The 20,335-nt window shown below is 63.3% G+C and overlaps 1 protein-coding gene across 2 annotated transcripts in view; it reads right to left on the bottom strand.

Moving 5' to 3' along the window:
• Kcnq1 (potassium voltage-gated channel subfamily Q member 1) overlaps window positions 1-20,335 on the bottom strand; it is a 285,785-nt gene that overhangs the window by 207,940 nt on the left and 57,510 nt on the right. For both annotated transcript variants that reach the window (XM_042672583.1, XM_042672584.1), the window contains exons 3-6: window positions 8,473-8,599; window positions 7,913-7,991; window positions 7,327-7,423; window positions 6,596-6,736 (exon numbers count right to left, since the gene is read on the bottom strand). In XM_042672583.1, the coding sequence (XP_042528517.1) occupies window positions 6,596-6,736; window positions 7,327-7,423; window positions 7,913-7,991; window positions 8,473-8,599 (444 nt within the window). The remainder of the gene's footprint in view (window positions 1-6,595; window positions 6,737-7,326; window positions 7,424-7,912; window positions 7,992-8,472; window positions 8,600-20,335) is intronic.

Raw genomic sequence — 20,335 nt, forward strand, 5'->3', positions numbered from 1 at the left:
ACTTCTAGCTTTCTCTGCATATGTGGTGCTGAGGAATGGAACCCAGGGCTTCATGCATGCAAGGCCAGCGCTCTACCACTGAGCCACCTTCCCAGCCCCAAGCCTAGATTATTGCAAAGGGAAAAAAGTGACCTTGGTGAGGGAGAAAGTTGGGTATGGAACAGGGCAGGTGGCAGGAGTCACAGCCACTGGCACAGGCCCAATTGATGTCCGCCCGGCCTAGCCCCTGGAGGGTGAGGCCTCATTCGCGGGTCTGGGCTGCCTCCCCCGTGACTGGGAGGAAGGACAGAAGGCGCTGGCCTTAACCTCCAGGCCTCCTCCTTCCCCCAGGCCACCACAGACCCCCTCCCCTTGTCCCAAGGGATGGCCCATCCCCAAGACCTGTTTGTTTTTCCTGAAGCAGCGGATGCAAGCCCAGGGAACAGCGGGTTTATAGTCCTGTGCCTGGAACTCATCCCCGACAGCCCGCCAAGACCCTGGCAGCTCCAAGAGGTCCTAGTCTCCCAGGCCGAGGCCGAGACAGAGGGCCCCTCCCCCTCAAGCCCACCGACGCGACACTCCTGCGCCTCCTGAGCAGCACTGCGGGCGGCAGGCCTCTGCCCTCTCTCCCATGGCGGGGGGACCCCAGAGAATCCACGGCCCCCACTTTCTGTTCTGAGAAGTCAGGACTGCTATGATTTGACCCTTCCTTTAAAAAAAAAAATCCTATGGAAGCAGTCTTTACTTAAATAAGTAAAGTTGTCAAGTGTGACCGTTAAGACTGCCCTGAAGTTTAAGGGTGACTTACAAACGGACCCCTGCCGGCTCTCTCTGTGTTTCCCACCTTTCCTCCAGGATCACTCACAGCCTTAGGTCTTGGGAGCCACTCTCCCAGCCCAGCACGTTTGGAGCGAAAGCCTTACAGACAAACGATGGGAGCTGAGGCGCGGCGTCTGCGCGGGTAGCGGGGTCAGGACCTGACGTTCCTCCTTTGATTCCCAACTTGAGCAAGTAAACTTGGGGAGATTAAATGGCTTCTCATCCACAGAAGTCCTGCTGACCCAGTTATCCCTGTGTTCCTTGAGCCTTTTGATGGTTAGCTTTCCTTCCTGACGCCGCACCCCCAGAGCTGGCCTCTGAGGGGAGGCCCAGGCCGGCCGGGAGCCCCTGCCCTCTGGGCCCCAGGCTTTCCGAGCAGAGCCTGAGAGTCAGCCCATACCATAGTCATTTCACAGATGGGCCCAGCGAGGTTAGTAACCTGCCCGGGGCCACCCAGTGGACACGGTGCCGTGCTGCCCGGCTGACATCGCGGCCCGACCCCGCCGCCCCTCTCCACTCCTCTCCCTGCGTTTGCTTCTCCAAGTGGACGAGAAGCTGGGAACCTCTGTTCTCCTCCTCACTGGCACGACTGTCCCCCTGTCCCCAAGAGGAGACCAGTCCCGGATGTTGTCCTGGGCCGAGGGAGTCGCGCAGTACATCCCCCAAGTGTTGGCCAGTGGGCAGTGAGAACAAGAAGATGGATGTGCTTTGTGGACTCCTATTTACCCTACAACGCCCCTCTGGAAAGTTCCCTCTGGGGAAGAGCTCTCTGGCAAGGGTCTTGCAGAGCTAGGCGTTCTGTAGGAGGGAGGATCCCAGGCCAGGGGCAGCTGCGTGCTGCCAGACCCGGCCCCCGGGCCTCTGCATCTCCTTGCCATCTCTTCCCTGGACAGTCCGCCCTGGGTCCCCGTGCCAGCCTCGCTTGGCCAGAATGCCCCTGAGCCTAGGAGGCGGAACTCTCCGGCCTGCAGGTGATGGCGGAGGGCTGGCAGGCTGTGTTTTCAGAGGGGCTGAGGCGCAGGGGCGGGGTTCCGGCCTTTTCATTCTGCAATCTAAATTTAGCCGCCCGCTCTGGGGTAGACAGAGCCCAGGGCGGCTGTTTTCAGAGACCCCCGGGCCCTAGACAGAGGAGCCCGTGTTTGTAAAACCTGCCTCCTGCCTCTCCCACCGAACACAAACAAGGGCAAAGAGGAAACAAAATCTGAGTGTCTCCCGGCCACACTTGGCGCCACGCTTGAGACGGGGCCCTGTGTCCCGGGGACCTCCGCGGGAGGGGCGGGGGGCACAGCACCCCCACTTACGCCCAATGCCGGAAAACCTGGCCCCAGCCCGGCACAGGACCTTCCTGCGAGGTGTGCCCGGGACCCCACTTGTCCCCCCAAAGCCTGTTTCCGGCCATCCAGGCGGGGTGTGATCTTAACTGGAACTGGGGTCTTCATAGTCGCGGTGAGGGCCTGGGGGGGGGGTCCTGGGAGTAGTGGGGGGGGAGAAGAGGACAGAGCCACAGAGCAGCATGGCCGCCCGCTACACATGACCAGCAGGCCCAAGCGGCAGCTCCCCCCGACCTCAACCTCGGGCTGTGGTGGGCGCCACCGGCTATGGGGCTTCGCGTGGCCGCCCTTGGGGCTTCGCGTGGCCGCGCTGGGGCTTCGCGTGGCCGCGCTCGGGACACAGAGGCACTGCTGTCCTTCCTGTCCCCGCCTCACCCCCGGACCGCTGCCGGGCGTCCCACGGGAGCAGTGCGGGCGTCCAGGGGCCTGCCCGGGCCCTGAGGCACGGCCAGGCGGGGAGGGGCACCCCGCTGCCACAGGCTCACGGGGACCCCTGCGCGGCCTGCAGAGCCCCCCTCCGCACATCCCCCACCTGCTGGGCGCCCCAGGACAGGCAGCCACACCCGGCCCACCCACACCTGCCCACCTCTGCCCCGGGCCCAGGGGCAGGCCACGGAGCCCTGGAGCCCACCCCGGGTGTCTCTAGGTTTGTGTGCCCAAGAAATGCCAGGAACACGGCCCAGAACTCAAGCCCCTCCCGCTGCTGCAGTGCGGCTGCCACACGGCGGTGAGGGGACCCCCCCCCCCCAGCTGGAACCCCAGGGCCTGACAGGAACAATAGCCGACCGGGGCGCTGAGCTGGGACCCACGGCAGCTGCCGGCGTGGGACGGGGCGCTGGTGCCAAGCTGGGCACAAAGGGGCCGTGTTCCTGGCCGGCGGGCGGATGTTTGCACAGGTGTGGGAGTAGAAGCGCACTCGGCCGCGGACGGGGGCCCAAGGGCCTGGGGATGGGGTGAGCCGAGACCGGGGAACAGCTCCAGCGGGCAGCAGGGAAGGCAGGCAGGGCAGTGCCAGAGCTGGGCACTGCTGATCGGCCTGCTACACGCTGCCGTCCACACGGTCCTGCGCTGCCCCACCCAGCCAGGAGCTGTGGCTCAGCCACCTATCCTGCCACAGGGCCCAGTGCCCGGCGCCAACACGGGCCTGACCCCCACACAGCCCTGACCTCCACACAGATGACCTCCACACAGACCTGACCTCCACACACCCCCTGACCTCCACATACTCCTTGACCTCCATACAGCCCCTGACCTCCACACACCCCGACCTCCACACAGACCCTGACCTCCACACAGACCCTGACCTCCACACACCCCCTGACCTCCACACACACCCTGACCTCCACACAGACCCTGACCTCCACACACACCCTGACCTCCACACACCCCCTGACCTCCATACAGACCCTGACCTCCACACAGACCTGACCTCCACACACCCCCTGACCTCCACACACCCCCTGACCTCCACACAGACCTGACCTCCACTCACCCCCTGACCTCCACACAGACCCTGACCTCCACACAGACCTGACCTCCACTCACCCCCTGACCTCCACACAGACCTGACCTCCACTCACCCCCTGACCTCCACACAGACCTGATCTCCACATACCCCCTGACCTCCATACAGACCCTGACCTCCATACAGACCTGACCTCCACACACCCCCTGACCTCCATACAGACCTGACCTCCACACACCCCCTGACCTCCACACACCCCCTGACCTCCACACACCCCCTGACCTCCACACATCCCCTGACCTCCACACAGACTCTGATCTCCACACACCCCCTGATCTCCATACAGATCCTGACCTCCACACACCCCCTGACCTCCACACAGACCCTGACCTCCACACACCCCCTGACCTCCATACACCCCCTGACCTCCACACACGCCCTGACCTCCATACAGACCCTGACCTCCACACAGACCTGACCTCCATACAGACCCTGACCTCCACACAGACCTGACCTCCACACACCCCCTGACCTCCACACACCCCCTGACCTCCATACACCCCCTGACCTCCACACACGCCCTGACCTCCATACAGACCCTGACCTCCACACAGACCTGACCTCCATACAGACTTGACCTCCATACAGACCCTGACCTCCACACAGACCTGACCTCCACACAGACCTGATCTCTGAATGGCCCTGACCTCCACACAGACCCTGACCTCCACACACCCCCTGACCTCCGTACAGACCCTGACCTCCACACAGACCTGACCTCCACACACCCGACCTCCATACAGACCCTGACCTCCACACAGACCTGACCTCCACACACCCCCTGACCTCCACACACCCCCTGACCTCCATACAGACCTGACCTCCATACACCCCCTGACCTCCATACACCCCCTGATCTCCACACAGACCTGACCTCCACACACCCCCTGACCTCCACACACCCCCTGACCTCCATACAGACCTGACCTCCACACACCCCCTGACCTCCATACAGACCTGACCTCCATACACCCCCTGACCTCCACACAGACTTGACCTCCACACACCCCCTGACCTCCACACACCCCCTGACCTCCACACACCCCCTGACCTCCACACACCCCCTGACCTCCACACAGACCTGATCTCTAATGGCCCTGACATCCACACAGACCCCCACGCGGACCTGACATCTCGGGCCTCCAGACAGTTCATGTGCTCCACCAGGCTCTTCCCCCACCCTGGGTCCATTCCTGGCCCTGCATTATACCCCTGACAGGGTCTTTTGAGGGCTCTGTCCTCTTTTTTCTTTTTTGATGGTCCCGGAGCCCAAACTCTGGGCCTGGGCGCTGTCCCTCAGCTCTTCAGCACAAGGCTAGCGCTCTATCACTGAGCCACAGTGCCACTTCTGGCTTTTTCTGCTTATGTGGTGCTGAGGGATCGAACCCAGGGCCTGATGCATGCAAGGCAAGCACTGTACTACTGAGCCACCTTCCCAGCCCGTCCTCTGTTTTACACCGGTTCAGGCCTGGCATCCTTGGCCCTTCTGGGACACCAGGCCCCAGGAAGACAAGCAGAGGCTGAGTCTAGGGCCTGCCCCAACATGGATGTTTATCGGCCCATCCTTGCTTTCCTTGAGCCTGTGTACATGTTGGAAGCTTCCAGAAAATACACTGGTGGCCAGGGTCTGCCAGTTATCACAGGAGCACAAGGCTATGCAATCGGGGTGGCTGCTCTGGGGTTAGAGGAGCCTGCAAGTCCTCCTCCCTGGGAGCAGCGGGGCTCCACAGCCATCGCCTGCGCCGCCCCTCCCCCGCAGACCGCCCCTCTGCAGCTGGGTCTGCCTTCCCACCGGCCAAGGCGGCCCAGCGGGGACCGGGCCTCCTCACCATGCTGCTCGCTGCGGCTGTGATGGTGCCTCTGGGCCCCGGTGGCAGCCTGATCGCCGGACCCCGGAGCCCTGAACGGCGGCCAGCTCTGGGGCTGCCAGCGGCTCCCGGGTCAGTGGGAGGGGGCCGTCCTCGCTCCCTATGACACCCTGGCCCGCACCTTTGTGCCGAGGGGGTGGCCAGGTTTCCTCAGTCACTGCTCCTGAGAATGCCTCCCTCCCCCACGCCCGAGGCCTGACGCCTGGGCCCCCCAGACCCCGACACGCGGCTGCAGGACAAACCACTGCAGGACACAGCGCACACACTCAAGGCCTGGACGCTCAACTCCCAGGGAGCCCCGGCTCACGCCTGTCACCACAGCCGCACAGCCTGCCCCAGACACTCCTTTGTGGCAGCCCAGCAGCGAGAGAACCTGCCGGCCCCAACCACAGAAGCCAGAGCTCCACGCACGTCACAGGCCCTCACAGTATCTCACGGTTTAACTCTGGGCGCGAGGACTCACGGGATCCCGCAGACTCTGTCACGGAGACTCAAAGACCCCGGGGGCCCCCAGCCTGCCGCCAGCATCCCTCCAGCAGGGAGCCCATCACGTAGTCTGGCGAGCTCAGATACGGCACACACCTTCGTCACCCTGGCAGATTTCCCTTCCAGAATATAAGTTCCAGGATAGCAGGGTTCAAATTTCAAGACAGGGCCCCGGCACGCTCGGCCTGGGGCATAGTGCCTTGCACTGTCGACTTAAAAACCATAAATTGGTGGACAAAAAGCTGATTTTGTTGTTGTTGTGGGGCTTGAACTCAGGGCCTAGGCACTGTCCCTGAGCTTTTTTGCTCAAGGCTAGCAGAGCTCTATCACTTTGATTCACAGCTCCACTTCCGGTTTTCTAGGGGTTCACTGGAGATAGGCATCTCATGGACTTTCCTGCCTGGGCTGGCTTCTAACCACAATCCTCAGATCTCAGCTGCCTGAGATCACAGCTAGGATCACAGGCAGGAGCCACCAGCCCAGCTGGACAAAGAGGCCTAACACGCCAGTGTCTGCCCACCCCCCCCACTCAGCCACACAGCCCACCTCCCCACCTCCAGGCCGCCCTGCCCAGGGCCCTGACTTACCACCCCCCACCACAGCGCGTCCGCGTAGCTGCCAAACTCCACCCGGCCCGACTCGTTCACAGCGTCCTTCTCAGCCAGGTACACGAAGTAGGAGGAGAAGATGAGGCCCAGGAAGCCGATGTACAAGGTGGTGATCAGCTCCTAGGCCGGCAGAGGGGACCGCGTCAGCCCACGCCACACACGAGCCTCCGGCCCACTGTCACCACAGCCAGGGAGCTGCCTTGGCGGTAAGCTCCAGCCTTTTCCAGATCATTCCATGTCAACTCCAGCCTGTTTCCCACGTGGAGACAGACTCCAGATAACCCCCAGCGGCAGGTTTTGGGGTCTTCTCTCAGTGGGGCTGTTCCCGGCTCTCCCCTTGGACCAGCGCCCCCCTCCCCCCTCCCCTACCCCCCCCACCCTTCCCCTGCCAGGCTTGGCCAGGTCCCTTGCATGGCCTCTGGGAGCTAAGGGAAAGGTCTGAGGCTCTCATCCTCACTCTGGTCCTCCCCTGGCCTGCCTTCAGACTTCTGAACCTTCTCTGTGTTTCAGGAGCCCCTCTGATCTGGAGTCCCTGCCCCCATCCCCCCCACCCCAGCCAGGCTGGCACCATGGGTGAAAACTGGAGCTATCTCTGTCCGTCTTGCGGGGAGGGCCTGGGATCAGTGCCCTGGCACACACGTGGCCCTGCCGCTCACCTGGGGCCCTCACAGCAGCGCTGGGGGCCCCGCGCTCCCACCTCAGGCACCCACCTGGCGGTGGATGAAGACCACGGAGCCCAGCAGCCTCCAGGTGCCCCCCTGGCGGTCCACGTGCAGCATCCGCAGGATCTGCAGGAAGCGAATGCCCCTGGGGGGACACGGGGTAGGGTGAGGCCACAGGCCGCGGCACCCCCTCTGGCGAACCAGCCGTGCCAGGCCTCCTGGAGAGATTTGCGAATGTCCCTCTGCTCCTGGCCCCGGCCCCCACGGCAGCCCCTCTCGGCTGGCTCCACGGGTCACTCCAAAGGCACCAGGCCGAGGGCTGCTGCCCCATCTTCAGCCCCTCCCTCTCCCCCTGGGGGAGGCCGAACACCTCCAGCTTTCTGATGAGCAGACCGGACTCAAATGGTAGGGTTGCCACAGAGTGTAGGAAGGAATGAAGCTCTGGGCAGAACTTGAACCCAGGGCAGCTGGATGCATACAGGGCCCAGCACCAGGCCCACGGGCTGCTTCCCTGGCTCGGCTCTGCCCGTCACCCCCACAGAGAGCCCCGGCAAAGCCAGGCAGATGGCAGGGCAGACCCCCCCACCGCTGGCAGCAGGAGGGGTGCCCAGGGAGCCTCAAAACCCGGACGTACCTGATGGCCGACGTGGCAAACACCTGCCCTTTGGAGCCCACACACAGGACAACCATGGAGGCCACGACCACGATGAGGTCTGGGAGGAAAAGCCCAGGTCAGGACCTCCAGCCCCCGGGCACCAAGAGCTGCCGCCACGCCGGGCAGCGCCCGGCTGCCACTGGCTCCAAGGCTGGGGGCCAGGGGGTCCAGCCCCATGGTGGGCAGACGCAGCAGTCGAGGCTCCCTCGGTACCTGGGGTAGTCTGATGGTGCTTGTGTTTGGGGGTCCCTCGGTACCTGGGGTAGTCTGACGGTGCTTGTGTTTGGGGGTCCCTCGGTACCTGGGGTAGTCTGACGGTGCTTGTGTTTGGGGGTCCCTCGGTACCTGGGGTAGTCTGACGGTGCTTGTGTTTGGGGGTCCCTCGGTACCTGGGGTAGTCTGACGGTGCTTGTGTTTGGGGGTCCCTCGGTACCTGGGGTAGTCTGATGGTGCTTGTGTTTGGGGGTCTCTCGGTACCTGGGGTAGTCTGATGGTGCTTGTGTTTGGGGGAACTCCCTGGCCCGTGGCGGGTGACTCACCGATGATGGAAATGGGCTTCCGGGCAAAGCGCAGCCGGCCCCAGATGCCCACATACTTGCTGCGGCAGCCTGCAGACCAGAGGCGGACCACATACTCCGTTCCAAAGAACACCACCAGGACGATTTCCTGAGGAAGAGGGCATCAGGCTTACCCCACAGGCCCGGGACCTGGGCAGCTCCCCAGGGTGGCCTGGGGGACAGGTGGCACCCAGTGGCACCTAGAAGTTGGACAGACCAGTGACGTGAGCCAGGCCCTGATACATGATATCTAGTGGACAGCTGCTCTGCAAACCTGGGGCCCATAGGGTTGGTGGGGGGCCTCCGGACTGGGCGGGGCCGCCATGCCAGGGGCCAAGACCTGTGTTCTCAAGCTTTAGGGAAGCCCTGGAGCTCATGCCTGCCACCACATGGCTTTCCACTGAGCCTGTGTGCAAGAGGCCACGGGCTGGGGCATGGGCAGCAGGAGAACAATGCTGAGGGGCAGACGCAGTGCCAGCCAGACCGTCCCGCCGGAGACCGACCCACCAGTAAGTGTCTCCCGGGGAGTGCTTGCATGCACAGTGAGCTCCAGCACAGACCATCCCATACAGGCTCCCAAGCCAGGGCCCCAGACTAGCATTTGGGTTACAATGAATAAACAGATGCACTGAAAGATGAGAGGATGGATGGGTGGATACATGAGTGAGTGGAATGATGGTAGATGGACAGATGGACCAAGGGAGAGATGAATGGATTGATAGACAAGTGGATGGATGGATAGGTGGATGGAAGGGTGATAGGTGGGTGCGTAGGTGGGTGGTTGGATGGGTGGATGGTGATGGGAGGATGGATGGATAGATGGATGGGTGAGTGGATGGATGGGTGGGTGGGTGGATGGATGGATGGATGGGAGGATGGATGGATGGGTGGGTGGGTGGATGGATGGGTGGATGGATGGATAGATGGGAGGATGGATAGATGGGTGGGTGGGTGGGTGGATGGGTGGATGGATGGATGGATGGATGGGTGGGTGGATGGATGGATGGATAGATGGATGGGTGAGTGGATGGATGGGTGGGTGGGTGGATGGATGGATGGATGGGAGGATGGATGGATGGATGGGTGGGTGGGTGGATGGGTGGATGGATGGATGGATGGATGGATGGATGGATGGATGGATGGGTGGGTGGATGGATGGATAGATGGATGGGTGAGTGGATGGATGGGTGGGTGGGTGGGTGGATGGATGGATGGGAGGATGGATGGATGGGTGGGTGGGTGGGTGGATGGATGGATGGATGGATGGATGGGTGGGTGGATGGATGGATGGGTGAGCGGATGGATGGATGGATGGATGAATGGATGGATGGATGGGAGGGTGGGAGGATGAATGGATGGATGGATGGGAGGATAGGTGGGTGAATGGATGAGTGGATGGATATGGATGGATGGATGGGAGGATGGATGGGTGAATGGATGGATGGATGGATGGATGGATGGGTGGGTGGATGGGTGGATGATGGATGGATGAGTGGATGGGTGGATGATGGATGGATGAGTGGATGGGTGGATGATGGATGTTTGGGAGGATGGGTGGATGATGGATAGTTGGGTGGGTGGATGGATAAATGAATGATGGATGGATGGGTAGATGATGGATAGGTGGGTGGATGATGGGTGGATGATGGGTAGGTGGGAGGATGAATGGGTGGATGAATGGATGGATGATGGGTGGAAAGAAGGCTGGATGGACAACAAGAGTGAACAAATGAAGGTGAATAGTGTAACTTGGCTAAGTTCAAAAGGAAAGTAGAACTGTTGACTCTTGACAAGGCCAGAGCCTTCCTGCAGCACCTCAGCCTGCCTCTACTCTGATCGTCTTGAGTCCTGCCCAGCCTGTCACAGCAGTGCTCGCGGTGCCAAGGGAAAGCCACAGAAGCCTCGGGAACATGGAACCGGCTGGAGCAGTCCTCTGAGGCCTGACGGTAGTGAGAGAAGAGGGGCCCGGGGGCCTCACCCCCCAGTGGGCCTCCTAAAAGGGAGGCCGCCGGAGGATCTGTCCACTCACAGAGCATCCTCAGGGCCAGACAGCGGCTGGCCTGCCGGGGGAGGCTGTGGCCTGCAGAGGGGCCTGGCCTCGCCACCTCCGGCCTGTGGCCAGCCATGGCTCCACCCCAGCTCCATTCACGAGGCCATCATTACAGAGACCAGGGTGAAATGTCCCCTCCGGCCTGCTCTATGCTGGGCAGCTTGTGGCTGGTCTTGTGGTGTACTAGGCAGGCGGTTCCTGGGCTACCTCACTCTGAGGAAGTCCCACACATTGTCCTCCGGTCCACACAGCCCAGCAAAGGAAGGAGAATGAACCTCAGGGCTGACTCCCACCCCTGGCCTCAGCTGTGCAGGGTGGATGGCTGTCTCCCCAGTCCTGGTGGGGATTCAATGCCACATGCATAGTTGGTATGACATGCAGCCCGCGGCGACCCACGTTGTGAGTAGCTGACCCAGAGCCCTGGCCAGCAGGGGACCCACGAGGCCAGCCTGGGATGAGGAGGCTGGCTGGGCCTGCACAGAGCCGCAAAGCCACGAAGCCACAGAGCCTTCTGCTTCTCGGGCTCCCTTCCAGTTGGCCCGTGCCTGCCTCCCCGGGGAAGCCGGCCCTGGGGGGGACTTCTGCTCAGACGGGTGACACCGCTGGCCCTGTCCCAGAGGGTTCCCTGCCAGGCCGTCTACCAAGACAGGGTGGCCAGACACGGCCATCACGGGGCCCAAATGGTGCTCATTAAGATAAAATAACATTTACACCACCCAGCCCAGGTCAGCGCGAGCGCAGAGCACGGGGCCTGGGAAGCTAGCCCTTCTGCTCGTGTTTTGTTTGCACGTGGAATCCTGAGGGAAGGAGGCTGTGTGGCTGGGCCCACCTCTGTCCTTAGGTCCTGGGTGCAGGGCTTTGGTTGGGAATGGCTGTGCCCTACCCTTTTTCCAGGCTCCCAGAATGGTGCCCGCCCTGGTTGGCACTCCACAGGGAGGGAGGGAGGTCTATGTACACCTCAAGCTGGCCCAAGACCACGTGGGTCCCTCTCACTTTCCTCGGAAGGCGAGTAGGCCCTCAAAGGTGACAGGTCCAGCTCAGCTCTGGGTGCAGGGCTTTCTTATTTTCAAATGCTTTTAAACAACTATTATTTTTTGGGGGGGTGGATTCGGGGCTCCGTGTTTGCCCGGCAGGCTTCCTACCGCTGTGGCCCATCCTCCGGCCTTCTGCTCGTGCTGCTTCTGAGAACTTTACCACGATCCTCACGCAGCTGTTGCACAAGCAGCTGGGGCTCCGGGGCCCATGTGTCACCACACTTGACTTATTGTTGAACCGTCTGCAGCCCCCGGCCCTGAGCCCTCTGACGCTTGCAGAGAACCTGGTTAGAGACGGGCCGTCGAGGACGGCAGACCCCCGCTCCAGAGCGGGGAAGGCGGTGAGGAGAGTCCAGAACAGCACCAGCCCCCAAACTCTGGCCTTGGGACACAGGTCAAGGCGGCCGCAGGAGATTGGGCTCTGTTATTACCAAGAAAGACCTGGCCCGGCAGAGCCGAGTTAATCAGTGTGGCGTTACAGCAGGGCAGGAAGGGGCCTGAGGAAAACAGCCTTGTCCCAGGAGGAGACAGCTGGACACAGTGTTTGTTCAGAGATAAAATTATCTCCCCCAGGATCAGCTTCACACACATGCCCGGGCGGGCCACACTGCGGGGCAGGGGTGAGCGGGACCCCGGGGGCTGCAGCTGAGCAACACGGGACCTGAGGGGCAGCTGATCCTCTAAGATACACACGGCCACCCTGGCTCCAAGGCCGCCGCCTCCCCACGCTGGGTCTGAGCCAGACGCCCCTTAGTCTGTGCGGTGGTCTCTGCCAGGGCAGGGGCAGGCCCCGGCTCCCCAGAGAGCCCACTTGATGTCACTTCCCACCATGGGGCCTCAGCCCAGTCCACCAGAGAGCCTGCCCATTCCTCCTCCCAGCCTCTTGGAGCTCGGGGTGAGGGGTGCTATTCCTGCCCCCCAGCCCTGCTCACCCATGGGAACCTGCAGAACCAAGCCTGCTCCCTTCCCGCTACCACCACTCATCCAGGCCCGCGCCCCCCCCCCCTGCCCCAGTGGAGCCTTCCCCAGGCCCCCAGGGGCCCCGTGTACAGCAGCAAAGCCCGCCAAGCCAGGTCAAGGGCGCCGGGCCCCCAAGCTCTGCCCTGCAGATAGGAGACAGAGCCGTCAGGCCTTGGGCTCAGGAGCCCAGGGTCTCTGGGGGTCCAGCCAGCGCAGAAGGACAGAGCGGGCAAGGCCGCCACCCAGCTGTGGACGCTCTGGGATAGAGGCTTCTCCTGCAGCCAGAGATGGGTGGACAGCCCACGCGTCACCACCAGGCAGGGCCCCGGCACCTGTGGGGGGGGGGGGCGGCAGCCTGGGGACCAAGATGATCTGGCACTAAGGTCATGCAGCAGTCAGGGAGGCTGGGGCCGAGAACCCAGGGCCTCCCAGGCAGGTTGAAGCTCAGGAGGGGGACATTCTGGGGACAGGCCAGCGGCCGGTGTGGAGAAACCCAGAGGCAGGAGGTGAAGTCACCCAGAGATGCAGGAAACCTGCGTGTGGTCCGGCTGGGCAGGGCGCAGGGTAGGAAGGCCAGCCCGGGCCTTGTGTCGGCTACTGTACAAGCAGATGAGCAGGGAGCGGGGGGGCGGGGGGAGCACGGGGGGCGGGGGAGCACCGGGGGGAGGGGGAGCACGGGGGGGCGGGGGGAGCACGGGGGCGGGGGGAGCAGGGGGGCGGGGGGAGCAGGGGGGCGGGGGGAGCAGGGGGGCGGGGGGAGCACGGGGGGGAGGGGGGAGCACGGGGGAGGGGGGAGCACGGGGGCGGGGGGAGCAGGGGGGCGGGGGGAGCAGGGGGGCGGGGGGAGCACGGGGGGGCGGGGGGAGCAGGGGGGCGGGGGGAGCACGGGGGGCGGGGGGAGCACGGGGGCGGGGGGAGCAGGGGGGCGGGGGGAGCAGGGGGGCGGGGGGAGCACGGGGGGGCGGGGGGAGCAGGGGGGCGGGGGGAGCACGGGGGGCGGGGGGAGCACGGGGGCGGGGGGAGCAGGGGGGCGGGGGGAGCAGGGGGGCGGGGGGAGCACAGGGGGGGCGGGGGGAGCACGGGGGGCGGGGGGAGCACGGGGGCGGGGGGAGCAGGGGGGCGGGGGGAGCACGGGGGGCGGGGGGAGCACGGGGGGGGCGGGGGGAGCACGGGGGGGCGGGGGGAGCACGGGGGCGGGGGGAGCACGGGGGAGGGGGGAGCACGGGGGGGAGCACGGGGGCGGGGGGAGCACGGGGGGCGGGGGGAGCAGGGGGGGCGGGGGGAGCACGGGGGGGCGGGGGAGCACGGGGGCGGGGGGAGCACGGGGGCGGGGGGAGCAGGGGGGCGGGGGGAGCACGGGGGGAGGGGGGAGCACGGGGGCGGGGGGAGCACGGGGGGGGAGCACGGGGGCGGGGGGAGCACGGGGGGCGGGGGGAGCAGGGGGGGGGCGGGGGGAGCACGGGGGCGGGGGGAGCACGGGGCCGGGGGGAGCACGGGGGGAGCACGGGGGAGGGGGGAGCACGGGGCCGGGGGGAGCACGGGGGGAGCACGGGGGGGCGGGGGGAGCACGGGGGGGCGGGGGGAGCACAGGGGCGGGGGGAGCACGGGGGGGGGCGGGGGGGAGCACGGGGCCGGGGGGGAGCAGCACAGGGCGGGGCTCGAGGAGGCACAGGCACCAAGGCCCCCGGCTCTGTACCCCGCCTCCCCCAGTCGCAGGCAGGCCACGGGTTCAGACAGAGCAGGGCGCACGGCCTGTCTCTCCACACCGTGGCCAATGGCCGACTCTTCCGCCACAGTTGGAAGGCTGTGGTCTCGGGGTCACCCTGCCCCTGCTGGAGGCACCCCCACAGCACCCCGTGACCTTCTGCCTCACCCACAGTGGGTGTTCAAGGCTGAGTCTCACGCTTTGCATGATTCACAATAATTCTTTTAAACAAAGCTCTTGACACATTGTCTAGTGTTTTCTCAGGTTATTACAGGCTCCAGTCTTCAATCTTAGCCACTCGGGAGGCTGAGACGTGAGGACGGCAGTTCAAAGCCAGCCTGGGCAGGAGAGTCTGTGAGATCCTTATCTCCAATAAACCACCACAAAGCCTGAAATGGAGCTGTGGCTCGAGTGGCAGAGCACTAGTGAAATAGCCAAGATTGGAGTGCAAGGCTGTGAGTTCAAGCTGCAGTACTGGTGCGTGCGCATGCACACACACACGCGTGCACACACACTTCAAATAGACATTTGTCTAGTGAAGACACATGCCTGACCAACGGCACGCAGGGCTGGCTGGGCAGCAGTACTAACCACGCGGAACCACAGATCAAAGCAACCAAAACCTGGCAGCTAGCACGTGCCTGTGGGCGGGGCGGGTGCGTGGCTGCACAGCCCCGTGGCCGCCAGGCTCCCCGCGCACTAAACATGGACGCTGCACACTCAGTGCTGCTCTTTTTAAAAAAAGCAACAACCCAGAGAAAGGCGCAATCGCAGCAGGAGCAGGCCTTCCTGCGGTGGGGTCTGAACCCACCTGAAGGGAGCAGGGGCTGCGTGGGGGGGGGGGGGGGTGGACACGAGTCAGCACGGCCGTCTGTACAACAGAACACAAGGGTGAGGTGACAGGGATGAGGGGTTCGGTGCGGGACGGGGACCATCTCAGCCTGAAAAAGGAGACACTCTGGAGGTGAACAGAGGCAAAGGGCTCGCCTCGCCCCCAAACTGTGCACTTGGGGTCTGTATATTTAAAGTACAGCCCAAGAGGGAGGGGGGAGGGGAGAGGGGAGAGGGGGGGAGGGGGGGAGGGAGGGGACAGAGAAAGAGGAGAAAAGAAAAGAGAAAAGAGAAGGTAAAAGAAAAGCCAAACAAGAAAAAAGGAGGAGGGAGGGAAGAAAGAAAAGGTAAGAAGAGAGAAAGGAAAGCCAAGGAGAAAGAAGACAGAGGAAGAAAGGGGAGAATGGAGGAGGAGGAGGCAGGAAAGGGAGAGCAGGGGAAGGGGTGGGAAGGGGCAGGGGCAGGCAGGAGGGCGGCATGGGGCGCTCATGGGCACCCCTATCCTGTCGGGTGATGAAAACTTCTGAAAATAGATAGGGCGGCGGTTGCACAACCTTGTGTGTGTAAGAAACGCCGCGGAGCTGCTGGGTTTAAGAAGGAATGTGTGTTTGGGCAGCAGGGCGTGCGCCCCGGGCCCCTCTGCCCCTGCCTGGGGAGCCCCGTGGGTCTTGGGGCAGCAGCGCCGGGCCTCTGTCACGTGCCTCTGCCTGGGGCCCCACGCTGCTGCTTCTCGCCGTCCTTGAGCCGTAGGCACCTCAGCCTCATTCCTCTGTGGGCGTGGGGTCGGGGTGAAGCAGGAGCCTACGTGGGCCACAGCCGGTTCTCTCCTCCCTGAGAGCTGAGGGTGACGGCGTGGGGCTCGCGGGCGGGTGAGGCTGGGGAGGAGACCAAACCTTGCCTTTCCTTGCATCTCGGGTCTGGTGGTGTGGACAGGAGCCGCGCGGGGGACCGGGGACCCGTGCTGAGCACACCAGGCTGTCCCGAGGCCACGGCGGCCCACCGCTGCCGAGACCACGAAGCCACATGACAAAGACACAGCCAGCCCCGCGGGGGGCCACACACCCCTGAATGTGGGGGTGTCTGGGGGTGACAGAGGCACAGATCTCTGCCCAAAGAAATCCAAATCTGTCTGGCTAAGATAGAGGTGTAGCAGGACAGGTGCTTATCTGGGTCTTCCTATGTGGCGTGCACAAAGGGGCGAAGGTCAGCACGCGGGGCTGCTGTTTCTCAATCCCGGTGGGTCCCTTGCTCGTGGAGAAGGATGAAGGTCGCCGGCGTCTTATCTGCTGTTCACTCTTTCTGGCTGGCAAACCCCCAGCCCGGGGAGGTTTCCTGACGCTCGGGGGATTGTGCAGTTGATTTAGAGGCTCCAAGGCTAAGCCAGAGCCGTGGCTCACCCACAGGAGGCACCGAGGGCCCCCGCGGGGACTCTCAGACCCGCTGAAAGAGGGCCCCCGCGGGGACTCTCAGACCCACTGAAAGACTGTTTTTCTTTTTCTTTGCAAAATAATAAAGATGCTTATCATGGCCGTGCTGGTCTCTGAGGTGCCGTCCATCCGAGCCTCTTTTCAAGGAAAAATTCAATTTGGAGAGGGTGGGAGGCTAAGGATGGAGGGGGGATTGGGACCCGGGCAGGAAGACCTCGGAGCCTGGGTCCCAGAGGCCAGCACCCAGTCCATCTCCCTGGACAGGAGGGTCAGCCACGTGGGCCTCGGGGAGCCCTGGCACCCTGGCCCAGGATCAGAGCCATGCCACGGCCCAGCCCCACAACGGGAAACCCTGTGAGGGTCTTCCCACGGAGGGGGCTCTGCCCCGCACAGCCCCCACTGCGGGTCCAGGGCCAGCTGTTCAGACTCCACACAGGCTCTGGGGCGCCACCAAGCGAGCCAAGCCAGCCAGGGCACTCGGGGGGTGGGGGGTCACTGGCCGGAGACGAGGCGCAGGCATGCAGGCCGCTCAAAGCGCCCTTTGTTCCGGGGCCTGCCTGTGGCCAGCTGCCCCAGCCACCGGCCTGTGCTCAGAGCCCCCGGGCCCCAGCCCCCCCCCCCCCCGTGACATGTGCTGGGCACAGCTGGAGGCCTCCGGCCCTCCTCCCACCCCCCCCCCCAAGACAGCACCCGCCTCCACTCTGCTACCATGGCCACAGCCAGGCCAGGTAAACCGGAACCACAGAAGCCTGAGGTGACAGGAAGGGGACACCATTGGGTTTGACTCCCCCCCCCACAGCCAAGACCAGGACCCTACCAGATCCCTACCACAGCCGCTCTCCTGCGAAGTGCCTCAGACCTGCGGGGGGGGGGGGGGGGCACCCAGGCCCTGGAACACACTGGACGGCAGGCTGGGACTTCAGGCTTGGGCTCTGCGCTGCCTGCCCGGGGTTCTGGCTGCCCAAGGTCAGATTCCACCCCTCTGCTCCCCTAGAGGTACCCCAGCAGGGGGGCAATGCCCCCCCCACAGGATATCACATGCAGGACACTGGCCTGGCCCAGCCCGGCCACCCTGAGTCCCACGAGAGCTGGTGACCGGCCAGGTGGCGCTGCAGACCGGCTCGTGCGCAACGCCACGCGCCGGCTGCCCCGAGCCTTCTAGGAGTCCTGGCCAGGGGTGGCACTCCAGCCCTCCCCCAGACCCCATCCCGACCACCCACCCGCTGGCCAGCAGCACCCTCTGGGCACAGCGGGCGCCTGTTTAATGCCATGGGATGGACACCCGGCACACAACAGCCGTGTCCTCACCCTATCCTGGGAAGTCTGCAGGGGCAGGGAGCTGCGTCTACCACGGGGCCTCCGGAACCCTGAGGGCAGACACCGGGTTCCCCAGGAGGGCGGCCGGCTGGCCTACCTGGTGCTCAGGACCCAGGCAACCCCAGGAGCCCGTCCTGGGCTGCTGACATCCAGGCCTCCTTGTTCTCAGTCAAACCCCTTCCACGCTGCCGGGGGCTGGAGCCCCAGCACCTCCACGTAGCCAGAGCTGGGCCCAGGCATCAGGCTCCAACCCCAGGCCTGACAGCCAACCCGACGGGGTTTCCATGCCTACAATCGAAGACCAGCAACTCTCCACGCTCCATGGCTCCCCAGGAGCCCCCGCTGAAACACCCACCACTCTTTTATAGGGCAACAAAAGCGAACCCTTGATGCCCACGGGCACCTCTTGAGCAAACCATCCCTCAGCCCAACTCGGATGAGCCCTTCTGCTAGCTCAGAGCTCCACGTCACGCCTCGGTACATCCGTGGTTCTGGGAGTGATCGCAATGCCCCAATGCCTTTCTCACGTCAAACAGGTCTGAGCAGTCAGCTGCAGCTCTGTGTGTGTGCACGCACGCACATGTGTGCGATGCATATGTATGTGTGGCATGTGTGCATGCATGTGTGTATGCTATGTGTGTGGTGTGTGTATGCATGTGCTGTGTGTGTTATGTGCTGTGTGTGTGGTATGTATGTATATGGGGGCGGGGGGTTGTTCCTCTGGACAGAGGGGTATAGGGCCAAGAGCTTTGGAGCGTACCTGTGGGCCTAGCACATTCTTGGACCCATTATCATCAGGGCCAAATCCTTCCCCAGGACTAGAAGCTTCCGGCCTTGCCTCTGAATCAAGTCCGCCCGCCCACGGTGGGGAGGGAGGCCCTGGGTATTTTAATTTCGCATGGACCGCGGTGCCTTGCCGAGGCCGACTAGAGTTACACACGTTTCGGTTGGTTTAATGAGGTGCCTCCAGCCCTGGGACCCCGCTCGCTGCAGGCCGGCAAGCTGGGGGTACCTGCGGCCCGGCCGCTCCCTTCCTCCCTGCCTGGGTGTTCCTGGGGTCAGGAGGCGGCCACAGGGCTCGGCGACCACCCAGCACCGGGCAGGGGCTGGGGCAGACGGTGCCAGGCAGAAGCCCACCAAACCCATGCCCGGGACAGAGCTGCTCTGCCGACTGCACCCCAGCAGAAGCCGGGCCACCCCGCGTACCCCGGGGTCTCGAGCCTCCGCTGGCAGAGGGGCTAGCCAGGGGCCCACAGGAAGTGCTGCGTCTGCCCGGGATGGGACACACACACTTGATGATCTTTTCTTTCCTAATTTAATGAATTTCAATCAAGAACATGAAAACAAGCTGGGGGCAGCTTGTTGGGGCGCGGCGGGGGCGGTTGGGCTGCTCCCCACAGGGCTGTTTCCTTGCAGTCTTTCTCGTGGTGGGAGATAGTTAAGATTTGGGGCGGGGGGTGGGTGGAGAAAGGCAACACTTTAGTCGTTTATTTCTAGTTGTGCTAAGTTTTGATCAGAGACCAGGACCAATGAAATCTCCCTGTCCGGAGGTGTGGTCGTCACTGTTATGGCCACATAAGCGCTCCGTTTCAGACGCACTCCACGGGCGGCTGGGAAGCAAGCATCTCCTGCACGATTGGGGTTTGGGAGGACGGAGCATGTTTGGAAATGCGGTCCTGGCAGCCTTCACCCCCTCCCTGGAACCAGGACTTCAGGGTGGAGACGCTCCACAGGGTCTCCGTGCCCCTGGGTCCTTGGCACTTCCAGCCTCCTAAAATGCTTGCTTCTCCCACAGCCTGTCCTCAAACGCAGGCCTTTGCGCTCTGCAAGTGTGCTCCACCTGTGTTGTTCCTCTTCTTCCTCTTCTTCTGCGTTGTGGGAATTGAACTCTGGGCCTGGGCGCTGTCCCTGAGGTCTTCAGCTCAAGGCTAGCGCTCTACCACTTGAGCCACAGCGCCACTTCTGGTTTTCTGCTGGTTCACTGGAGATCAGAGTCTCATGGACTTTCCTGCCCGAGCTGGCTTTGAACTGTGATCCTCAGATCTGAGCCTCCTGAGAAGCTAGCATTGTAGGTATGAGCCACCAATACTGGGCTCTGTGTTCTTGCTTTGTTGAAAACTCTGGAACACTCACTTCTAGAATGGAGCTTTGAAGCCAAGTAGGTGTTGGAGAGGACCTGGCCTGGGAAGGAAAGGGTACCAGCCCTGTGGACAGCCATTCAGAACAGTGCTCCCCACACACACCAGCACACATGCACCCAGCCTCCAGGGAAGAGAGCGAGAGCGGGTCACTCTCCAGCCCTGCCCTGACCGCTCAGGGAGCTCAGATCTGGCAGTCGTTAAAAGGGACTGGATTTGTTGATGTTTGTTCTCTGGCTGCAGATAGCAAAAGCACTCATTTCAGATTGTGGTAGAGTCTGAAGCGGCTCGTGATTGTGACATTTAACAGCCATGCCCACATTTATTTGGGGCCTGCTAGAATTCTATTCTGACAGTGGTATGTGAGAGCCCCTTGCAATTAG

Source organism: Dipodomys spectabilis, unplaced genomic scaffold (assembly GCF_019054845.1).
Source record: "Dipodomys spectabilis isolate Male_0828 unplaced genomic scaffold, ASM1905484v1 ptg000728l, whole genome shotgun sequence".
Taxonomy (NCBI): Eukaryota; Metazoa; Chordata; class Mammalia; order Rodentia; family Heteromyidae; genus Dipodomys; species Dipodomys spectabilis.